A 23,498-nucleotide genomic window follows, 5' to 3' on the forward strand; every position below is an offset into this window, starting at 1 on the left:
GCACAGAAGCTGGCCGGGGAGAGGAGTGACAGAGGAGTGATGAGACTTGGGGGTGCTGGGAGGCGCGGCAGTGGTGGGGGATAAGAACGCAGGGTGGCCGGGGACGTCCAGATGCAGTTCCCAGAGGGCTAAAGAGGTGGGCAGGGATGGAAGTTCGAGTCTGGTGGGGGCGTCCGGAGTTGGGGGTGGGCGCCCACAGAAGAGGGGGAGGAACAGGCACTTAGGAGGGGGGCGGCTGGAGTGATGCTGGGGCTACCACTCGGCGGACACTCATCCCACCCTGGCCGCGCGGGGGCGGGAGAGAAGCGCCGTCTTAGGAGGTCGTGGCAGTTTTGTGGCGACTGTCATATAGCGAACAATCTAAAGTGGATGAACGGGGCGGAGGGGGGTGGGGGTGTGGCGGTTCTAAAGCCGGACAGCTTCGGGCGGCGGCGGAGGGTAAGGTGAGGAGGGACACGTTTGCGCTTCCTCGGGTAAAAGGCAGAGGAGCCTCGTAAGGAAGGAGGACGCGCTCGGAGAGGTGAGAGGGGCGAGAGGGTGCAGGGCCCCGGTTCCACCGGCCCCAGGCCGGGAGATGCCCGAGGCGGCCGAGCAGCGGACCGCGGGGGGCCGTGAGGATGCAGCCGCTGGGTGGGGAGGGGAGGCTCCATCACTGGAGCGGCGGTGGGCTTGGAAGAGCGCCCAGGGCCCCGGGAAGGCGGCGCCGGGACCCGGCCAGTCCGGCGGTTGCTGCGGCCGAGCACGGTGGCCGCGGGGCACAGCGGGGACGCAGCTCCCGGCTTCCTCAGCCGCGGGCGCGCCAGGGACCGTCGATCGGCAGCAAGTGCGCGCCCGCGGGCCTCGCGGCTTGGCTGGAGTCTGGGACGGAGCTGGGCCCTGGAGCGCCGGGCGCGCAGCACGGACGCGGCCACGCGGAGCGGCCGGGCCCCGCCCCGCCCCCCCCCCGGGGCCCATCGGCCCCGCCCCGCGGCCCGGCCCGCTGGCCAATCAGACCGCGGCACCCGCCCCCCGCGGCTCCGAGGCCCCTCCCCGTGCCGGCGCCGCCAGCCAATGGGAGGCCGAGGCGGGGCGCCCTGTGCGCGCTGCCGGTGCCCGGCCGGCTCCGAGCGAGAAAAGCCGACCCAACCCGTCCGGGCCGCTGCTCCGGACCCGCCGCCGCCGCAGCCGCCGCCGCCTCCTCCCCCCCGGATCGGGTGTACTGTCCCAACCCGAAAGTCCAGTTCTGCGGCCCGGCAGCGGCGAGCGAGCGCGATGACACAGGAGTACGACAAGTGAGTGAGGGCGCCGGCGTACGCGAGGCCGGCCGTGCCGCCGGGGCCGCTGCTGCCTGCCTGCCCGTCCGGCCGGTCGGCCGCACCTGCCGCGAGGCCGGGCGGGGGGCGCGGGGCCGGGCGGCGGGAGGGGGCGCGCAGCTAGCTGTCCGCGGCCTGGGCTTCTCCGCACCCCCGCCCTGCCTTTGTTCCTCCAAAGCCCCCCCGCCCAGGGGGAGACCCCTGCCTTGGGGGGTGCGGCCCTGCGCTACGGAGTGGAACCCCCCACCCCGCCCGCAGCTTCGGGGTCCTGGTCTGGGGTGGGTAGGGGGCCAACCCCCCGGGCGCGCCCCGATTCTGCTCTCCGGGGGAGGGGGGCGCGGAGGCCTCGCCTCCCACCCCCCACCCCCACCCCCCCTAAGCCGGGCGGCTTTGCTCTTTGGGACGCACTCCGCGGCTGCAAAAGGGGAGCCTTCTCAGGTAATCAAGTCTCTCGTCGCTCAACCGTGTCGTTCGGCCGCCTGCTAGAACCTCGGAACCGAGAGATCTAGGGAAAAGTTGAAGTGCTCGGGTGTCCTGGCATTTTCTTTTTTTTTTTTCCCCTGGCTGACTGTGTGAGTGAGAAAATTGCTGTAGGAGTTCTTTTGCCGCTTGCATCATTGGTGGTAATTACAGATTGCTGTAATTAAAAATGCTCAGAAATATCAAGAAGGATGAGACTTTGAAGTCAGAGTGGTAAACTAGGAAGCTTTGTACTTAACTAATAATGCTTTCTAGAGCTCGTGATTGAAGAAATGTTTTCATAAACTATAAGGCGGTAACGTAAGCCGTTAACATTAGGAGACACCGGGCCAGGGACGCTTCTGTAGCTCCTTTGCAGCTTTTCTGTAAATATAAAATTGTTCAGAAAAAAATGCAAGTAAGTCGCACCCAACCAATCAGGTATATTTGAGATCAGTGAATCCAGGGCACAGCAGTACTTCTCCCAGTTTTGTAATTATTTACTGAGAATCATTTTGTGTAAGGGTGCTCTTTTTCTGGAGGAGAGGTTTAGATAGTATTATATATGGAACAGCTTAAGTGGAATAACTTAAATTAACCTTGTGTTGTACAGTATGCAGATAAATTGTTGCTTGAAAATATATAATTCAGGGAGAGGGCAGTGATGAGCCTTTAGGGACTGTCATGAGGAAGTAGACTAAAAAAGGCTGCTGGTTTCGTGTTTATTTCTTGACTTATAGTTTAGATAAGGCATATTTCCAGAGCTAAAATTTTGGCCTGAGGCACAGTTTGGAAATAGTTTAAGACACCTTCAGGGTGATCACACACAAAATCATTTGCAAAGAAATATTTATTTTCTGTTACTTGTGCAGATTTGGGATGAGGTTAGGAGAAGAAGAGAAGCTTAAGAACTAGCATTAGGGGAACTGAGTGAGCCAAGTGCTGTTATAATCTTCTGGAAGTAGCTATTATACTATTAATATTACAGCTTAGCAAGATCCCAGAGACTCACCCTGGGGTACCACTGGCTCGGCAGCTCTTATTCTCTCCTCCTGGTGGCACAAGGAATGCTCTTTTGTATATTCTTAATTTTTTTTTAAATTTGAGATTTGTAGGAAGTCTTCATTTTTAAACCAACCATGCACTTTGAACAACCCATTGTGTTTGTTTTGAGTTAAAATAGTATACCACCTTCAAGATTTCTTTTCCTACCAAATGTGCACTCCTTGAAATAAGATTTAATTTTGACTGAGGATGAATTAAGTTGTTGGATTCCCTCCCCCGCTCCTTTTTCAGAATCTCTGTTTTTAAAGGGCCTAGGTGACTGCCAAACCCTAACCTTGTTGATTACTTGAGAAGATAATCAGTCTTTCTACATTCACTTTTAGAGTAGGTAGGTCACCTTTCGGCAATTTACATATTTCATTTGTGTGTTGCAATGAGAATAGCTCCTTTAATTTGCTTGTTAGAATGGTGATGATTCGGAGTAGGTCTGAATATTTAAACTTTTTTTTCCCAAAGAAAAAAAGTGCTTGATTTTGCTGGAGGTAGTTTTCCACTTTTTTCTTTTTATTGACTTACTAAACAGAGCCAACTGAACAGTTGTTGAGGCTGTTTACATTTCAGGTTTTTGGAATCAGTCATGTTTGCTTTACTCTTTTAAGTTAAATCTTCTATAAGACTCTACTAAAGTTCTCCGTTGATGTTCTGGATTTTTCCCACCAAACTACAGCATTAATGTGAAGCAGTTCTTGCCCTGTGTGAAAAACCAGGAAAGATTTTTGAGGACAGATTCCCCAACCTCTTTCCTTAAAAAAAAAAATCTCTTTTTGTCCAGCAGCTTCATTTATTATTGTAGCTTCTTAAGTGTTTATCTCTAAGATAAACAGTGAACTCCCATGCCAGAAAATTGTGTCTCCTTATTGGTTTACAGTCCCCTTCGGCCACATTCCATGCTCAATCTGCCGGTAATCAGTAGAATATTCTAACTTTCTCATATACCCCCGAGGATTAAACCAAGTTATCCCTTCTTCCTTCCATCCCCACCTTCTCTCCCCCTTGTTGGTAGTTTGAGGCATGGCATCACCGGGAGAGAGAGGGAAATAGCAGTACAGCAGCCTGAGGATGGAACCGGATGTACTGTTGAAGAGGGGACAGTCCTGAGTTGCCTGTGTTTGAGGAGAGTGCGTGTTCTCCTTGGCCTTGCTTTGTCCTTGGGTTTGTTTATGTAAAGCGTTTGAATAGCTTCACATTTTCTTGGAGTGAGTTTTTGACTTTTGGTTTTAGTGGGTTTTCTGTGTGTGTCACTTAGTGTGTCCAGGGTTCCACGTGAAGGTTAACTGCAGGTTCCCTGGCTGCCTAAATATTGTACATCTTCCTGGGTGATCCATTGGGCTACATTTAAGTGGGTTGTCTTCTCACTGTGTCTTAACTTACTTTACTAATGACGAAATGATGAAACAGTGGACTCTTTTATTGCAAAATCATGAATTGGCTGTTTGCTTTTTCAAAAATTAGCTTATGATGATTTGCAATAGAAGATGTGATTTTACACACACACACACACACATACACATATATATATATATATATTGTTTTTTTCTTTTCTTTTAAAAAAAATCTCTCCCAAGCAAACGGCCAGTCTTGGTTCTTCAGAATGAAGCACTTTATTCACAGCGGCGTTCCTATACTAGTGAGGATGAAGCCTGGAAGTCTTTCCTGGAAAACCCGCTCACTGCAGCAACCAAAGCGATGATGAGTATCAATGGCGATGAGGACAGTGCCGCCGCACTGGGCTTGCTCTATGACTACTACAAGGTGGGTTTGCGTGCTCTTCAGAACCCCGTAACTACTGTGCAAGGTGCACTTGATCCAGCAGGGTAAAAAACAGTAATTTGCTGGTAGACTGTAATGCAAGTTGCTTCTGTAGTGACTATAAATAGTTTAATGAGTGCTTTGACGTGCTGTGGTTCAAAGCTGAAAATCTACAATCACAGAATCAAAAGGTTGTTTCTAAAATGTATGCAGTAGCCAACTGTTCTGGCTCTATCTGAAAGGTGGAGCTACCACGAAAGAAGAAATTTACTGTGTCTTAATGAGGTTGATCATTTCTTCAGAGGTAGCTCTTAGCTCCATCAAGAGTGGACAGGGGTTCCCTTTGCCTGTGCACTAACCCTTTCTTCCTAGGTAGTCAGCGTGGTTTCCTTTCCCCTGAATGGTATTGAAGGGCATCTGATTGATTTGATTGTGAGATTTCATGGGAAAAAAAAAAAAAACCCTCATATTTTCTAGTTTAAGGTTCAGGATGTGTTTTATTGTCTGTTCCTTGAGGTTTGGATTAGTTTTAATTCAGTGCAGTCTGTCCTCTGCCTGAAGCTTTACCTGGTGTTTCTGTCTGGATTGACACCCCTGGTCTGTGTCGACATCATTATCCCAGTGATACCAGGTACCACCTACTGATTACCTGTACTGTGCTAGACCTGTTACCAGAATGCATGTTGTTTCTGATCCCTCCAGGAACCCTGCAAGTCCTGTGCCATTATCCCCATTCTGCGGGTGATAAAAAATAAGGTTCTCAGGTCACATGACTAGTATGTGCAGCCAGGACTTGGGTTGTGCCAGGCCCCCTCTTCCGTATGCCATTCTGCTTCCTGGGGGCGAGGCTTTGCTTGCTGTGTTCACTCTGGCATTCTTTTTAACCGATAACCCACATGCAGGGATGGCTATATATTACAGTTTATTTTCACCATCTTTTTGTCTTTAAAACGTCCACACGTATAGAAAACTTAAAATAACAAGATAGCTAACTCTCAGATTCACCAGTTTCCAGCTCTTTGTTACGTTCTCACAGTGTATTCTTTTCGGAATACAAGAAATGCAGAGGGTAAAAAGCAAGGAAGATAGCTTGATTATCAAAACTGGGTGGGGAGGGGGAACCTAAACCAAAGCTCTATTTTCTGATGTAAGGCCATGTATCCAGCTTGTGTTTGAAGGAATGAGGTAAGGTGTTTTTTTTTCCCCCTTAGATATGAATGGAAACTTGCATAGTAACCAAGGATGCTAGAAGAAACTTTGCCTGGGAAGTATAGCCACAAAGGGTTCCTTTGAAGTAGAACTTACATATCTGTTCTTCTTGTGGCTTGTTTTATTGACTCAGTATAGAAACTGTAAGTTCCTAAGTATTAATTATGAAGTTTGAAGTTAGATATTTTAAACTGAAACTTTCTAGAATGGGAGGAAACCAAGTCTAGTGCCAGAAAAACCTGTGTAGTAACACTAGTTGCAGTGATTGTATGTGCGTGTGTTTTAAATAAAGGGTCCTGAAAGTATTATACATCTTCAGTTCAGTTCAGTTCAGTCAGTCACTCAGTCGTGTCTGACTCTTTGCGACCCCATGAATCACAGCACACCAGGCCTCCCTGTCCATCACCAACTCCCGGAGTTCACTCAGACTCATGTCCATAGAGTCAGTGATGCCATCCAGGAGAAGATAAATCCTCATGTCTGCCCATCAAGGGTGGCAGTCTTAGTAGTACTATATGTCAGCCTTCTTGCAACAGATGTGGGGTTATTTATTTTCCTTTTTTAAATCAACTGACTTGTTTCAATTGTTTGAATGTACCCCTCAGTCATTTTTCCATAATAACCTTGGTAAAGCTTAAAAACCACGTTGTTACTACCAGAAACAATAATTCATTCTGTCTTTAAGGGTAAAATAAGAATGGAGGAATAGAATTTCTACTTTCACGTGGTTTCAAACGTCTTATTGTTTTTGGAGTGTGTATTGCAGATAAGTTTCAGTTGGGTTGATGTCTACAGGACACCCACTAAAGTTGGCCTGCTCTCATCTGTGCAGAGAAGCAGGCTTGAAAAAGGAATAGACCCAACAGAGTCCGCTTTGTCCTTTGAGTGACAGACATTGTGAATCCCAGCATCTCTGACGAAATGTATCATTTGGAGCCACCGTTTGGATCTTGGAGTGAACTGTTAATGGGGCTGATGCCTTTGATTTTGCATTTGATCTGAAGGGCAGGGTAGCAGAGAAGAGCAGGGAGAACCCTGAAAGAGCCTGGTTGTATTTTCAGTAGCTTCTTCTCTGTCATGTTACATAGATAAATGGGTAAAACCCAACCAGAGGTATTTCTCTTAAGAGATGAAACCCACGCTCCATGACAAAGTAAATTTGTGATGTTCTGAGTTTCTTTGCCAACTGAATAGAAGCTGGTTTTTGCATATCAACCCAGTGACCAGATTGTAGACTCCTTGAGAGCAGACACTGTCTTATTCATTGTGTGTCCTGGAGCCGGGGCTCGGTAGGCAGTCCATAGTCACCTGAAGGGTTGCACTTACTGAAAAGCAGGGACTGTGTCTCTGCTTCGGGAGTGAGAACGAAACTGTGGTGTTGTGTGTTGATGTCTCAGGTTCCGCGTGAGAGAAGGTCATCAGCAGCAAAGGCAGATGTTGAGCACACCGAGCCAGACCATAGCAAAAGGTAAGGTTTAAGACAGAGCGTGAGACAGTACACTGCAAAGTCCCGGTTTCTGTGAAAGTTAAAGCAAGAGCTTGTTTAGGTGAACAGGAACTAGAGGAAGACACAGGTAAGTTGGACTCTTTATGTCTGAACACAGATTTCATTACTGATCTGCCCCTTACTCTGATTCTGTTACTGAGAAGTCACCAGTTTCTGTAGAAGTTCCCTTTTCTTGAAAACAAAAACGACAACTTTCTCCTCATCCAAAGGGATTTTTTTTTTTTTTTTTACTAACAACATGACTGCACTGTTTGCTTATTTGTCTTTTAGGTTCTCTTAAGAACAGTGTGGCTTAAGGCAATGGCAGGGGTCCATTTAAAAAAGTCATCACCAATGACCTGAAATAACTATCCATGTGAAACTTAATAGAGTATGTTCAGCTGTATTCCAAATGCCTATTGAGGTTATTTTTGAAATATTTTAAGTTAAAACTTTCAGAAAATTAAGGCTTGACTTTATAGACCTGGGAAAGAAGCTAAATATATCTTTTAAATTGTCCTGAGCTCTATTAGTAATACAAGAATGAAACATTTTTGAAGAAAAAATGATCACTTGGAATCCCACTCTGCTGACAGTTTATTTGTTTACTGTTTGGGCAGGGAGGTGCATTTTATGTGGTTGTGGTTGTATTCACAGGTAGGATTTTCTTCTACTTAATATGTTCCATAAGTTTTTTCTACATTACTGTTTTAGTCTTCATAATTTGGAAAAGGGCTTATAGCTTTTATTTTTTACTTTTTGTTACAGGCACTTTCAAACATAACAAAAGTAGAGAAGTAGCATAAGCCAATAGGTACTCAGCTTCAACTGTTTCAGCTTAATTCCTGCCGCTTGATCCTTGTTGCTGCTGTTGTTGTTCAGCCCCTAAGTCATGTCCGACTCTTATGACCCCACGGACTGCAACGCACCAGACTCCCCTGTCCTTCATTGTCTCCGGGAGTTTGCTCAAATTAAGGTCCATTGAGTCAGTGACGCTATTTAACCATTTCATCCTCTTTTGCCCCCTTCTCCTCCTGCCCTCAATCTTTCCCAGCATCAGTGTCTTTTCCAGTGAGTTAGCACTTTCCACCAGGTAGTCAAAGTATTGGAGCTTCAGCTTCAGCATCAGTTCTTCCAATGAATATTTAGAGTTGATCTCCTTTAGGATTGACTGGTATCTGTTTGATCTACTCTTCCCTTTCTCCAACTTTCTAATTAGTTAATATTTAAATTTTATTTATTTTGCTGGAGTATTTTAAATCAAACCCTAGCTATCCTCAGTATCAGGGCTGTATCTGATTTTTGCTGTTACAAAGCCTTAATGAACAACTTTCTAGATAGCTTTTTCTTTTTTCTCCTTTTTCTCTAAAGAAATTTCTTTAAAATAGTCATGGAAGTGAATTTATGGTTTTAAGTTTGAATATTTTATTGATCTTGAAATCTGCCAAATTACCAAATTTTTTCCTTGTATCAGTCTGTATGATTTGAGGGAACTTTGAAAATTTATGAATTTTACCCTAAACTAAATATCATCTTATATTGCCCAGGATATTTGTTGAGCCAAAAGTAACTCTATGTTGATGTGTATGACGGTTCAATACAATCACGGGGTGAGGGATGGTGTTGGTGAAAGTGAAAGTGTTAGTTGCTCAGTCCATGTTCGACTCTTTGTGAACCCATGGACTGTAGCCCACCAGACTCCTCTGTCCGTGGAATTCTCCAGGCCAGAATGCTGGAGTGGGTAGTCATTCCTTTCTCCAGTGGATCTTCCCCACCCAGAGATTGAACCCAGGTCTCCCGCATTGCAGGCAGATTCTTTACAAGCGCTGAGCCATCCCGGAAGCCCCCCAGGAAAAGTGCCGGCGGTGGGCCCCCGTGTGCCAGGCATCACTGTGCCCTCTTCAGTGTTCTCCTTTCATCCTCATCACAACCTTGTGAGGATAGGTGCCATCATTACCCTCATTTATAGATGAGCATGTGGTTACTAAGAGATCTCGAATCTACCTTATCTGACTCTGGCATCTATACTTTAACCACCAGCCTATACTGCTCCAGTTAATCACGAGTATAGCTTCAGACTGCTAGTAAAATGTGCCAATTTTATGGGGGTTATTGGAAATAAAATATAGTAGAGGAAAGCTCCGGAGAAGGCAAAGGCACCCCACTCCAGTACTCTTGCCTGGAAAATCCCATGGACGGAGGAGCCTGGTGGGCTGCAGTCCATGGGGTCCCTAAGAGTCGGACACGACTGAGAGATTTCACTTTCACTTTTCACTTTCATGCATTGGAGGAGGAAATGGCAACCCACTCCAGTGTTCTTGCCTGGAGAATCCCAGGGACCAGGGAGCCTGGTAGGCTGCCCTCTATGGGGTCGCACAGAGTCGGACATGACTGAAGCGACTGAGCAGCAGCAGCAGCAGCAGCAGCAGCAGCAGAGGAAAGCTCTGAGTTCTCAGCATTCCAAATGAAGTTTTACTCAGTGCTTTGACTTGTAACTGTAGAGGGCTTTTTCCTTTCTCTTGTGATGAGTTATCATGCCATTGCCTATTCATTTGGTTTCTACCAAGTGTGTTATTATTATTATTGCCCAGGACCCAACAGCCCAGTGCCTTTCGGAAAGTTAAAATTGTCCCAGGAATTGTCTCAGCTCTGAGTTTGAAAACACGCTTCTCTCTCCTTAAAGAAATGTACCAAACGTGACGGAGCAGCCCCTCATCTCTGCTGGCGAGAACAGGGTGCAGGTGCTGAAGAACGTGCCGTTCAACATCGTCCTTCCCCACGGCAACCAGCTGGGCATCGACAAGAGAGGACACCCGACGGCCCCCGACACCACGGTCACCGTCTCCATCTCGGCAATGCCCACCCACGCCATCAAGACAGAGAGCCAGCCCCACGGCTTCACTGTGGGCATCCCCCCAGCAGTGTATCACCCCGAGCCCACGGAGCGCGTGGTGGTTTTCGACCGGAACCTGAATGCTGACCAGTTCGGCTCCGGCGCTCAACCTCCAAATGCGCAAAGGCGCACACCAGACTCTACCTTCTCAGAGACCTTCAAGGAAGGCGTTCAGGAGGTACAGGAAACGCAGGCATCTTTCTAAGACGCTGTGTGTTTGTTTAAGTATTGGGTTCCACCTCTTCCTTGTTATATAAGCTTGAAACTCAGCCTGAAGTGAGTGGATTGGGAACAAAAGAGGTTTCTCTCTCTCTCTTTTTTTTTTTTTTAAGAGAAAAGGTCCACGGGTATAATTTGTAAACTAAACCTATAAAACCAGAAATTATTATCAAGGGCACATGGCTAATCTTACCAGCAGCTGAGTTAACAATTATGATTTCAACCAAGCGCTTTGCTGGAGAGTAAGAAGGAAAGCCACATACATATTCTTCCACAGACAACAGTCACAGCCTCACAGTCTGTTTTCAGCTTTGGTCCTCAACCAAAACAAGCTCCCCACAACCGGTCTTAGTATAAAAGGAGTTATCATATATTTGCCTTGTATTTCTTGGTTGGCAGTATTGTCCGGGAGCAGGTAGATCTCAATGACAAATGCACTGTGTGACATTTACCCATCACTTCCAATACTTCTGAGGGTTTCGGGGTGATGCACATGTCACTCAGGTCAAAGTGAGGGACTGAGGACGTTTGGAACTGTGTTTAATGACTCATGGGGTGGCGGAGAGTCCCTCCCCGCTTACGGAGTGAATAGAACAGAAGCCTTTCCTGAGAAAGCACCTCACTCCAGCCAGCCACGGTGCCAACCTGATACTGTTGTCTGAACTTGGTTCAGTGGCGGAGTTGACTCCTAAGGGTCATGAGATCTGGGGTACAGACCCCAGAGTTTGGGCAGAAGTAGGATGTGTGGGAAAGGTGGGAGAAGAGAGAAGGAAGCGCTTTGTGAGACCACCTACATAGATTATCTTAGTTTGATCAAGTGGTGTATAAAATGGACATTTTTTTCTTTCTAATTTTCTCTTTAAATTTTTTGTAGAGTTAAAATTTTTGTCTTAGACGAGTTCTAAAAGAGTGGTGGGTTGCCTTAAGCCACAGACTCTGATGCTGTACCTGACGTCGGTCTTCAGTGAGCCTGATCACCAGTTACATCCTTGTGGCTTATCACATTGGTATTTCAGGTTTTCTTCCCCTCGGATCTCAGTCTGCGGATGCCTGGCATGAATTCAGAGGACTATGTTTTTGACAGTGTTTCTGGGTAATAGTTGTCTTTCAATTTGACTTTTAACTTGCAACTTGTGCAACTTAACTCTTTTTATTAATTTGATCTTGAAAAATCAGAGGTGGCTTTTGGCGGCTTTCATCTCTACCTTCCTGCAGTTAGTGTGGTGACATCTTTGCTGGAGGACCTTTGCTTTGTTTTAGTGCATTCAGTTTTGATCTCTGAACTGTGTTTCTCGTTTCCCTGATTCTTGGTGTTGGTGCTTTTCCTTCCTTTAGTTTCTTTATGTGATGTAGTGGAGTGGAATCTCAGAGAAGACATGAAAGGATTAAATCAGATCTGAGGTCCGTTCTGTTTCCAAAAGTATATGATCCTGTGATAATTTAGGAATAGCATCAAGTGGATAAAGGCTTTTGTATTTTTATTAGTCTCACTAATTATAAGCCAACTGTTTACTGGACTGACAACCTCTTTTATGCATCACAGAATTACATCGCACTCTGCAAATATGAATATTTTCAACATTATATATAAACATCTTCAGGTTTCTTAGGAGTCTAGGAGTTCATTTTGTAATTTCATTTTATGCATTTTTATATGTGCTGTATTTTAAAATAAAAGTTTTATTTAAAAGTCTAGGATTTTACGGGAATCTGTAAGGCACAACTGCATCAAGGTCCAGAAGTCACAAACTCCGGTCCCTTCAGGACCTGAGATGCAGGGGTCAGTAAGCTTTTTCTTTGAAGGATCAGATAACAAGTATTTCAGGCAATGTTGGCCATACGGCCTCTGTTGAAACTGCCCAGCTCTGCCCAGCTCTGGGCTGTCGCACAGAAGCAGTCATAATGCAGAATCAAAGGGCATGGCCACGTTCCAGTAAAACTTTATTTATAAAGATAGGGGTAATGTGCCAACCCCTGGCCTGACAAGGTTATTAAACAACTTTAGGGGGATGTATAGGTGGGGCTAGAAGATAATAGAAATGTAGAGGACCATGGAGGACATTTAAATTATAGGTAAAACAACAAAAAAGTGCTACGCGGCCAAGTCAGTTTTCGTCAGAGGCCTGCCAGCCTCCCGTTCGCAGCCCTTGCTGGGTAGGCACTGGGCTGGCAGTGTGTCCTGCGAGATCTCCTTCCAGAGTGCTTGGCACTCATTCGTAGCTTTAGTATCCTTAGCCTCCAGACCTCTAGTTTGTTAACATGGCTTCGTAGGTTTTCTAGAGGCGGTCTGTAGTCCCACATCTGGGAGGCTCTCTGGGCCGCTTGAGGTGATTTGGGGAAGAGCAGCGAATGCTGGGGGTGACTTGACACTGTCCGTTGGGATGTTTCACCTGCGGTGTGCATGCGTCCACCCCGCAGCGTCTCACGTCTGAGCTCAAGCATAGGGGAAGCTTCCAGGGGGGTGGATTAGAGGTCTGTGACTTTTATTGTATTCTAGGAACAACTTTGAATACACCCTGGAAGCCTCCAAATCGCTCCGACAGAAGCCAGGAGACAGCACCATGACATACCTGAACAAAGGCCAGTTCTACCCCGTCACACTCAAGGAAGTGAGCGGCAGCGAGGCCGTCCACCATCCCATCGGCAAAGTCCGAGTGAGTCCTGCTCTGGGCCGGTTGGAGCTCTTTATTGCCAGGTCCGAGGTGGATCTCAATTAAGATCCCCATGGTGGAGACTCCGTGCTCCCACTATGGGGAGATTGGGATCCATCCCTGCTCGGGGAACGGGGATCCTGCATGCTGCACGGGGTGGCCAAAAAATTAAATACATTTAAAAAATAATGAAATTGCATTTTCATTTCAAAATAATGAAATTTCTTTTCAAAAAGTTTCAATTTCAAAATAATGAAAATTGTTTAATTAAAAAAATATTTATTATTTTAAATGTTTTATTTTGTATTAGGGTATAGCCAAATAAAAATGTTGTGGTGAAAACAAAACAGTGTTGTATAAGTTTCAGGTGAACAGTGCAGGAACTCAGCCATATATATATGCATGTATCCATTCTTCCCAAAAACCCCGTCCCATCCAGGCTGACACATAACACTGAGCAGAATTCCAGTAGGTCTTCGTTGGTTTTCCATTTTAAATAGAGCAGTGTGTACATGACCTTCCCAAACTCCGCCACTATCTGTCCCCTCTTCCACCCTGGCACCCAGGAGTTCGTTTTCTAAGTCTACGAGTCTCTTTCTGTTTTGTAAATTCATTTGTATCATAAAATTGCCATCTCAATTCACTGCAAAATCAAAAAACTAGGTTTTCTGAAAGATACTCAGCCCGTAGTGTCTGTATCTGATAATGTTTCCTCTCTCCCAGAGTGTGATCATGGTGGTTTTTGCTGAGGACAAGAGCAGAGAAGACCAGCTGAGGCACTGGAAGTACTGGCACTCGCGGCAGCACACGGCGAAACAAAGGTGTATTGACATAGGTAAGGAGCCCCGGAGCCGCTTCCATTCCCAGAGGCGCTCGCATCCAGATTTTTCTAAATCCAGTTATTTTTGGCAGTGATCAGCTTCCTGCCGAACACATTTGAATTTTTCTGCCAGCCACTGCTCCGTTCCAAACTCTGTCCTTGGCCTCCTGGAATCGGTGCTCTTAACGTTACTTCCTTCATGAGGACAGGTGCCCTGTGCAGAGGCTTCCATGTGACACTGGGGCCCAGAGCTGCGGAGCCCGGCTCACGGAAGAGCGTCTTGCTTTCCAGCCTACAGATGTGTTTTGAGGGATGATGTCTTCTTTAAGTCATTCTGAATTTTTTGGAGATAATTGTAAGGTGGAGGAAAAGAATCAACAAGTAAAAGAAAATACTGCTGTTGTGCAGTAACACAACTAGTCTTCCTGTTGCATGCTGAACTGCATTGCAAGTCTCTTCTGTCTGTAAATACACCCAAGGGTTCATCATCACTCGCATGCAGCAGCAGACCCATGCACGCCGTATTTTGTCAAGTAGCTTAGTGAAAACCCTGTTCTTGACGTGAGTGTGACCTTCATGTGAAAGCACTGTCTAGGTCACAGAACAGCTCTTAATCTTTGAGTTACTTCTTTTCTTTGCCTTTGGTAGTATTCATGTTCTCTTTCAGAAGTATAAAAAGAATCGAGTTCCAGTCTTGATTCTCTGGACTAGTTCTGTGGCCTTGGGACAGATATTTAAACTTTTTAGACCTAAATGTCCTAATTTTGACATAACAGGATAAAATTAAATACATCTAAGTTTACCTCTGTGAAAAAGATTCTGTTATTCTTTTTCTACCTTCTTTGAACTTCTTTCAACCCAAAAAATATTAATTTAAATTATCCAGCAATGATTATATGAAAAGCTGAACCTTACAGTGAACTCTATAATCTCACGTTGGAAACTGGAAATCATAACTTCTGTCTCTCATCCCTCACCCAGCTGACTACAAAGAAAGCTTCAACACCATCAGCAACATTGAGGAGATCGCTTATAATGCCATTTCTTTCACTTGGGACATTAACGATGAAGCAAAGGTAGGTGACCAGCTCTTGGAGGAGCGGGAGGGGCTTAGTGATTTGACAGCTGTTTGTTTTTTTTTTGGCGCAGTTTTTGTTGTTTTCACTCTTTCACTTCGGAGGAGGGAGAACAGGCAGGGCTAGGAAGGCAGGTCACAGCTGTGGTCCTGAGGGGCTCGGAGCAGGACAGCCCCCCTCCTTGGCCTGTCCCTGCGTCCTGTTCCTTAGCCAGCTGGGTCTCACTTTCTCCCTTTTCATTCGTGCACATTTTCTGGAAGCACAGCATCTTCCCAGATGTCCCTCTCCCCTTTTCTGTTCTTTCTTCCTCCCCAAAATACAGTCTTGGTGGACACTCTGTGTCCCGGGTAGCAGGGCCCTGATGGGGCCGGCAGCCACCATCCAGCCTCAGTTTGGACTCCTCAGTCTGGGCATTGCTTTCTCCTTTGTGAAGTGGAGTTAATCCATTTCTGCTCCCTCCTCCAGGCATGTTCTAAGGGTTGTCGGAACAGGACCTTGAAGCTGGGGGACCTACAGGTTGTCATCAGAAGGTTCTGTCTCATGTTGATACCTTGCGAAGGCAACTGTTACTTACAGTTCTTCTTTCTTGGGCTTTGACAAGTGAAGAACTGCCTCTAATTCAGATGGTCATTTGGAAGTTTTAGTACCTTTTAAGAAAAACTAAGTATATTTTAAAGTCATTCCTGCCCTTCCCACAGCCTTCTTTTCTTTTAGTATAAAATACTAGTACTCATTGGAAAAGACCCTGACATTGGGAAAGATTGAAGGCAGGAGGAGAAGGGGACGACAGAGGATGAGATGGTTGGATGGCATCACAAACTCGATGGACGTGAGTTTGAGCAAGCTTTGGGAGATGGTGATGGACAGGGAACCCTAATGTGCTGCAGTCCATGGGGTTGCAAAGTGTTGGATGCAACTGAGCAACTGAACTGAACAGCGTTCCACTATTTCTCTTCGTTGCATTAAAGTTTGGGAGCTCAGGTAACACAGTAGAAACATATGAATATGGGGCAGTTGTTAAAGTAAGATTGATCTTAATATTTGTGGCAGTAGTAGGAATACTTTTCTCTATCAAGGTCCATGTTTGAAGTTATCCTCACCTTCCTGTCCTTTCTCAACTTCTCTTTTATTTATTCAACAAGAATTTTAGCAGTTGCGGAGTAAGACACTATATTAAGTGCTAAATATCGTAGAGTTTAATTTTTCCCGCCTGATTGCTTGTAAAAAATTCTCTGACTGGATTCTTGAGAACAGTTTTAAGTTTGTACTATAATTGCTTTCCTTTCTTATTGTCTAAAGCAAAAGTGCATCTTTAAGAGTGCAAGGTATAGTCAGTGGAGTCCCCCAGTCTGTTAGGAAGCTTAAGTTCTTGTAGTTGCCCCAAGGTTTTCCTGCTGACCACCTCCAGCCTATGCAAAAGTCTGCAGGCTGCTTATCCCAGAGTTTGGAACAAACACCGCAGAGAAGCTAGTAGAAGGAAAAGTGAACTTTCCACTTTGTATAGTTGTTGTTGCAGTTATTCTGAAGTGAAATGCCTTAAATAGGGCTCGCTGTGCAAGCAGCCTGTAAGAAGAGTGGGCCCTGTGTCCCTGCCCACCTGCCCCTGGGCGCTTCTGTCCTTGAACCAGGCAAGTCTGTCCTGATCACCATGAGGGGCTGTGGGGAAATTGTGGAGGAGCTGATCAAGCACCCCTAAGTCCTGAACTCACTTTTCTGACTTATCTGTGATCTCGGGTTGGTCCCTTGATTCACCGGCTCAGTTTCCCCCCTGTTCCCCTTGGAGAATGAAAACCTCACGGTGGCCAGCTCTGTTGGGGTGTCATCAGGACTCAACAGGCGCTTGTCGGGTGCGTGGAGACCGTGATGGAAAGGCCCTGCGTGTGGGCAGGGCGGCTTGTTTGTTCCATGTGTCACTCTTCAGGGTGGGAGTAATGAAAGCCCAGCTGACGGGCGGGGATCATGGCTGGTTTCATTCTGAAGGCCTTCAGCATGTTTGCATTAAAGAGAAATAGTGTCGGAGGCGTGTCCCTAAGTAGTCTTAATAGCGTTGTTAATTGATGTAGGTAAATTCAGTTTCATTTCCCCTTCCAGACCCCCACGCGGACTTGATTTTTTTTCAGCCTTTGCCAGCTCCTGGATGGTGCTGGTGTCGTTTCTTAATGAGGCTGCTGCCTTTTGAAGCGGTATCGGGCATCAGTTTCAAGCGTTTGTTGGAATGGAGTCCGTAGATGTTTTGCTTCCCCTGGCCAAGTTGATGTTTTCTGTCTTTACACTTACAGTAATGGATGCCCCAGGGTAACTAGTGTGAACAGATGGACACGCAGAATCCTGTACAGGTGGCTTTTTTTGAATTTCAGTTTCTGAAATCATCCCACTTTCTTGTCTGATTTAGAATGTGTTTGTTGATTCTTAATTCCAGTTCATTCTCCGCCACAAACATAGGGTTTCTTAGAGACATGTGGCATTCCTTTCTTCCCCCACTTAAAAAAAATAAAAGATACCTAACATATATCCTTTTTGCCACACCAGGAGAAGTAAGACCAGAGTTCTAGCCCAGGGTCAACACGAGCGTCTTCTCTGTAGATTGCACTGCTCTTCAGGGGTGATTGTTTTTCGGACTCATCCGGTTTAATCTTGAGCACCTTGACTTAGGTTCTAGTTTGGGGAAAGCCCTGTCTAAGTTAGACTCATCTTCTCCAGTTCCTGTCTATACTCCATTTACCAGCATAAGCATGTACTTGCTATTACCATGGAAATGCAAAGAAATTATGAAACTTACATTTAAAAAAAAGTTTATTAGACTTCAAAGCATCAGGGGAAAAGGAAGTTGCTTGGAAAAGCAGAAATGTCTTAGAAACAAGCCCCCGTGGCAGCCCTGGGCTCTCCCATGTCTAGACCCAGTTCGTTCATTTTTCTGTACTCCACACAAAATTAGGTCTGTTTGGGTAGCCATGCATCTTCTCAAGAGTCAGGAGTACCCAGACAAATTAAAGTTCGTCTGGCATTCACACTTCATTGGGAAATGACTTCATCAGATTTCTTCCTTCCTGATTTATGACTGAGATCATATGCTTGAGGTGATTCTGGTAGGGAGAAGCGGTTGCCTGCAAAACATTAAAACAGGGTGCTCTGGTGGAGTTTAGAATTTGTCAGGTAGGAGGACTCTGGTCCCTGGAGGATTAGGAGATTGTTGCGGGGGTCAGGGGGAGATGTAAAGGAAGGTGGGAGGAAGATAAACACAGACTTGGGCTCTGTAAAGATTTCATCCAAAGCCAGCTGTGCCCCTTGCCCCCAGTTGCAAGAATTCGTAACTTTATCCTCCAAATATCCAGCTACCTGCTGTGCCCATGGCCCAGTGCTCTGTCCTGGCTGAAAACACTGGTGTTGTAGTTCAGGTGTATTGTGGGTTAAATAGGCTTTTGTGGCCTGAGATCCTAAATATAGCATCATGTTTCTAAGGAAATGAAACTTCACCAATGAACTTTGGAGACACAGATAACTTACTGGCTGGGGTTGTCTGTTCTGCACCAGTTTCCGTGTTTCCAGTCAAGTGAGTCGTTCTGGATAGCCTTCACGTCCTGGAACAAGGTTCAGTTTTTTGCTTGGACTATAGATCTAAGAGTTTACAAGAGCATTGAGATTTGGATAGTGATATGAAGTAAGGGCCTCTCAAAGCCTGAAGATCTAAAATAAATAGAGGAAAAAAGAAGTTAGGGGGAGAGAATTAACTTGTCTGAACGTCAGTTTTAGGCCTGGCACCATGCTGAGGGGCTTTCCCTGTGTTGGCACCTAGCGGGCAGTACCACCTGCCCAGTACTCAGGAAAAGGCGCTCAGTCCTCCAGGTGGGAAGACGTTTGCTGCTTGTCATCCAGGTGAGATCACCCAAGGAGGCAGGCATCTCCACCTTGAAATGGACAGAAAGTGATCCTGCCAGGGGGAGACATCTAGAAGTGTCAGCCCTAATTACTAATAGCAAGGCATTGTGGGTTCACTAATGCAGATTGCCTTGGCAAGAAGAGCACTTTTGCTACAAGGGAACAGTTTATACTGATTGTTGGATGAGTGGTGTCTGCCTCCAGAGGAGTGGAAATTATAAACCGAAAATCCCCCGTATGGAATCAAGTGACACTGGACAGCCAGTTCTGAGGGAGCCTGGCATCCAGCGGAGCCCCGCTCGCAGGAAGGGGTTGTGCTAGTGGGACAGGACATACTTGGTTATAGTTAACTGGACAGTGTAGGAGGTGGGAAGGAAAGCAGGGGCCGCTGCAAACAGAGCTCAGGGTCGCTTTGATCGTCTGTACATGCTCTGAGCTCCTGAGTATGGAGCATACCTTTTAAAGATGTGATGAAACTCCAGGGAGGTGGAATATGTCACATGTTTTTTTCTAGAGGTGACTTCTAAATCCTTACTGCCAGGTGGGTTGAGTGCTGCTGCCAATCACACAATTTCGTCTTCTAAACACTAACAGTGAAGAGTTTGCCGTCAGACATGCGCTCAGCTCCTAATGGAGTGAGCACCGTCAGAGGAGGAGTAGGTGTGGAGTCTGGATTCTGCCTTCGTGGCTTAAAACCACCTGAAGACTCGGAAGAGTCCATCCTGTGGGCCGTGCTTCCTGATGTCTTCATCGGACCCGCAGGAGGAGGCACTCGGGGTCAGGTGGGAGGAAGGCTCTTGCGGTGGATGGAGCTGCGCTTCCTCTCCTCGTGGCAGGATCTCATCTCTGGGAGGGGGTGGTCAGAGCCCGTTTCAACACGCCATTTGTCTCTTCCTGGTTCAGTTCCCTTGCCTGGTTCACCTTCAGGGCAGGGCCAGGGCCCACAGAGAAGAGACAGGACCAGATCAGAGCATCCTCTCCCTCGTGGGAGAGAGAGCGCTGTGTGCTTTGAATTCTAACGTGCCAGCTCTCAGGAGAAACGCCAAGGCCTTCTGCCGGGTTGTCCTTCTGAGCCAAATGTGTTCTGTGTCACTGAGAGGCTCATGTTACAAAGTAAAGAGGATTGGAGTAGAACACAGAGCCCACCAGGAGCACTGAGAGCCTGGGTTGGGCTGGAGCATGGCGGTCTTTCCCTTTGTTCCCTGTCTCAGCAGAGGGCTACATCATTCCTGCCGCAGGATGACAGAGGGGTGGACCCGTGCTGGTGACTTGAACTTAAGGCTTTCTGTGTGTGCTTGTGAGATGCAGGTTTATGAGTATAATAACAGTTTGTTGTTTCATCTAAGCATAATATTTGGAATTCATCATGAGAATAGTCTTTAGTTTGTTTGGACTGAGCCTTCTGCTTGCATTTAGAGGGATTCCATCCTGGTGAAGCACCCAGCAAGCGCTCCAGTAAAAGAAGGTGTTGCCACCCTGGTTGCATTAAGCATGGGGCAGGTTTGGTTTGTTTCTCAACTTTAAATTTCCAGTGTGAATGGGAGGGAGGCGGGAGAGGTGAGTCAGACATCTTACTTGCGATTGCAATTAAGTGTAGGCGTGAAATTTCAAACAAAAGTGTATCTTCCCTGGCCTAAATACTGGAGGAAGCCAGGAAGCATTGTTACTTTTAAAATGAACGTACGAGACTTTCAGAGTCCAGCCAAACGCGGGCTGGACTCTCCAAGCGTCCTGTCCTTAGACCCTAGAGAACTCAAGGGAACCCGGGAGCTTCTGAGCTGACCCTCTTTCCACTCCATGCAGTTGGAAAGTATGTGTTTATTAAAGTGAAAGGTAAAAAATGTTGGTGCCAGAAAGTCACTCTCCTCTACAGGGAATGAATAGTCTTTGAGCTGTGGTTTGATCAGAACTGAAAGTGATGAGAAATTTTTCTGGAATGGAAATGTGTGGGGACTTTGCAGTTGGAAAGCTGACTCTGAAGAAACCGCCCTGGATCTGACTACGAGGGAGGTTTCTGTTTTTAGAGCGAGGGTTGTTGTGCTTGGGCTGGAAACATTTCACGTGTTACCCTAGTGTCTGGGCAGGAGGTTGGCCCCGTGGTGAGACTGAATGCGCCAATTCCCGGTGGGCCTCCCGAACCTGCAGGTCGCAAAAGCGCACGTTCATCGCTGCACACGCCTGCGGGCGAGGCCAGGCCGTGATGGTTTTGGTTGGACGAGGGAGACACTTGGCAGCTGAAGAAAGCCTCGGTTTGGTAGTGAAGCCTGCATCTTGTGAAACGGGTTTGAGGCACTATGTCAGCCACTATGAAAAGTGCTGTCACTTGAACTTGTTTTTCAGTCTCTCTGGAGCAGGGCGGGTCAGAGTTTCCCCCTCCCTCCGCCCTGCCACGGTCTAGTGAGCTCGTCTCTCAAGCTTTATTCTCTGACGCTTTGTCACCTTAACCCGCCTGCTCCTGGGTCCTTCCTGGAAATTCCATCTTGAGTGGTTTTCTGAGTCTGTCATTTCAGCCAGAGAGGGTTGACTCTGCCCGGACGTTATTAGTCATAACTGAATTTACCTGGAATAGAGATCTGGGGACAGTGTAGGACTTGGGAGTTAAGATTTTCTTTCTTTTTTTTTTTTTTTTAACAAGGCAGGTCTTCTTCATGTGAGACTCCAAATCTGGTAGTAAAAATAAGTGGACTCTATATTAATTACCCAGTTAGGCACTTTTTCTTTCGCTTTTTTTAAAAAAAAGTTCCAGTGTCTAATTTGAAATTTTGACTGGAAGTCAGTTTGCTGGCCAAGCCTGCCCTTGTGACCATCTGCTCCCGGTCCTATACTCTGTACTAGAGATGCTGGTGTGTCCGTGTTTGCCTTGCTTCACACCTGCATCCAGATCTTCGAATTTCAAACAACCATTCTGTTTATTTGGGACAACAGGAGCCAAGCCTCTGTATCTGCCAAGTGTCCTTAGGTTCACCAGGCCCTGCTTGTAGGACGTGACAGAGGGAAGACGGTGCCTCCAGGAAGTTTTTCTCTCTCCTTCTCTTTCTTTGTCTTTGGGACTTCTCCCGGCTCTCTGCAATCTATTGCAGAGACCAAAGCTGACGTGTGGGCGGCGTGGGAAGGCAGCGCTGTGGCCGCAGTTGGGGCGATGACTAGACCCTTATGTTGTCTTTGGGGAGACGCCCCACGTTGCTGGCAGAAGATTGCAAGTCAGTGCTTTGCTCTCTCCACACCCCTCCCCTTGCCACCCAGCCTTCCTGTTCTTTCTCTCCTCTCCTGATGGCCGTCTGATCGTCTAAGAAAGAACACACTCACACACTGGTCGCATGTTTGAAGGCTCTTGTTTCATGCCGATGTTAATTCTGTAGTGGGACTTTTTACTCCCCGCATGTCATCAGAAGAGTGGGGAGGTGTGACTTTCCTGGGATTAGCCGATGAATCAGTGGTGGAGCTGGACTCTGCGTCTCCGCCTCTGACTCAGCCTCTGACACCTTCTGGGGTGTAATTAATTAATTAGGCCTGTGCATCGGGAGTAAGCAGGGGAGAAGCTAGGCTCCTGCAGAACTAAGATAATCAGAGTTTGTTTGGTTTGGGTCTCCCCCCACCACAGTTGTGGGAGAGGGAATGTTGAAGATTAAGTGTCTGCTGTAGAATACTCAATAGATGTTCCTGTCTGATTAGACTTGGACCTTGATTCCTTCCTTTAAACTGTTTCTTACTCCATTGGTTTCAGCTGGCGTAACTTCCCTATACACATATTGGAAAAATGGGGAATTTGTTATCTTGAAGTAGTGGTATTAGATTTGGGGTAAGAATAAACCTGTGCTGTTGATCTCACATTGTAATTTAATTTGTCAGGAGGTTTCTAACTAAGAAAAGCGACTTAGAGATATTTTCAAGTGATTTTTTTTTGGACTGATATGGAAATGAGTTAAATGAAAGCTTGTTCTAGGATTCCTACTTTCAACTTAACAGACCAGTTACATCCCAGGAATGAGATTATGAATATGATCTCTTTGACTAAGTTGAATTTAATACTAGAATGAGTTGAATTTAATACTAGAATGAGTTAAAGCAGTAATGACTCCCAGAGGCAGCTGGGACAATACCCACGAGGGCTGCCACTGCCTAACGGGGCCGAGGCATAACTAAGTCTCTGAGTACAGGAAATCACCTAGAAATTGGGCGTAGAAGCCCTGTTTGATTTGGAATATAGGAACCCTTGATTTCATGCCTCCTGATCAAAGAAGAACCTTCTGCTCGCAGCCCCTTGAGGGTCACTCTTTCCCCTGTTTCCTGCTGCAATACACAGTTTTTCCGTTGGGAACTTCTTCGGGCTTTCTGTGTTCATTGTGTTGCTGTGATTTCAAGAGCACAGATGTGTGCAGAAGGCGTGGGTCCTGGCTCTGGCTTTGTCATCTGTGTCCCGTGTGCCTGACTCTTCAGAGCCTGAGCCACAACTGGACTCTGTGTCTCTCTTGCGTTAAGGTGCTGAGTAGCCAGCTTCTGAGCCAGGTGATGCTCACGTTCAAGGTAGACGTTTCTGGGGAGTGCAACAAGGAGAAGTGCATTCTTGGAATATAAAACATTTTATGGTTATCAGCTTTCTGAAGCATCTTCCATAGTTAAATCAGCCCATTTTTCTTTTTTTCTTTTCCTTCTTCTATTAGATCGCTTTTCTTTTCTTGTGTTTATTTACCAGGCAGTTAGAA

At 46.4% G+C, this 23,498-nt stretch overlaps 1 protein-coding gene across 6 annotated transcripts in view; it reads left to right on the forward strand.

Moving 5' to 3' along the window:
- Positions 1 to 1,108: 1,108 nt before the first annotated feature.
- GRHL1 (grainyhead like transcription factor 1) overlaps positions 1,109 to 23,498 on the forward strand; it is a 50,066-nt gene continuing 27,676 nt past the window's right edge. For 2 of the 6 annotated variants that reach the window (XM_086323507.1, XM_086323508.1), the window contains exons 1-8: positions 1,109 to 1,271; positions 4,382 to 4,568; positions 7,172 to 7,242; positions 9,944 to 10,331; positions 11,389 to 11,465; positions 12,870 to 13,026; positions 13,747 to 13,858; positions 14,825 to 14,919. In XM_086323507.1, coding sequence (XP_086179633.1) covers positions 1,252 to 1,271; positions 4,382 to 4,568; positions 7,172 to 7,242; positions 9,944 to 10,331; positions 11,389 to 11,465; positions 12,870 to 13,026; positions 13,747 to 13,858; positions 14,825 to 14,919 — 1,107 coding nt within the window. In that variant the 5' untranslated portion in view covers positions 1,109 to 1,251. The other 4 variants (XM_086323511.1, XM_086323512.1, XM_086323509.1 and 1 more) reach the window with 3 other exon arrangements.

Source organism: Bos grunniens, chromosome 11 (assembly GCF_055505025.1).
Source record: "Bos grunniens cultivar Pamir isolate PY7600 chromosome 11, Bosgru_T2T1.0, whole genome shotgun sequence".
Lineage (NCBI taxonomy): Eukaryota > Metazoa > Chordata > Mammalia > Artiodactyla > Bovidae > Bos > Bos grunniens.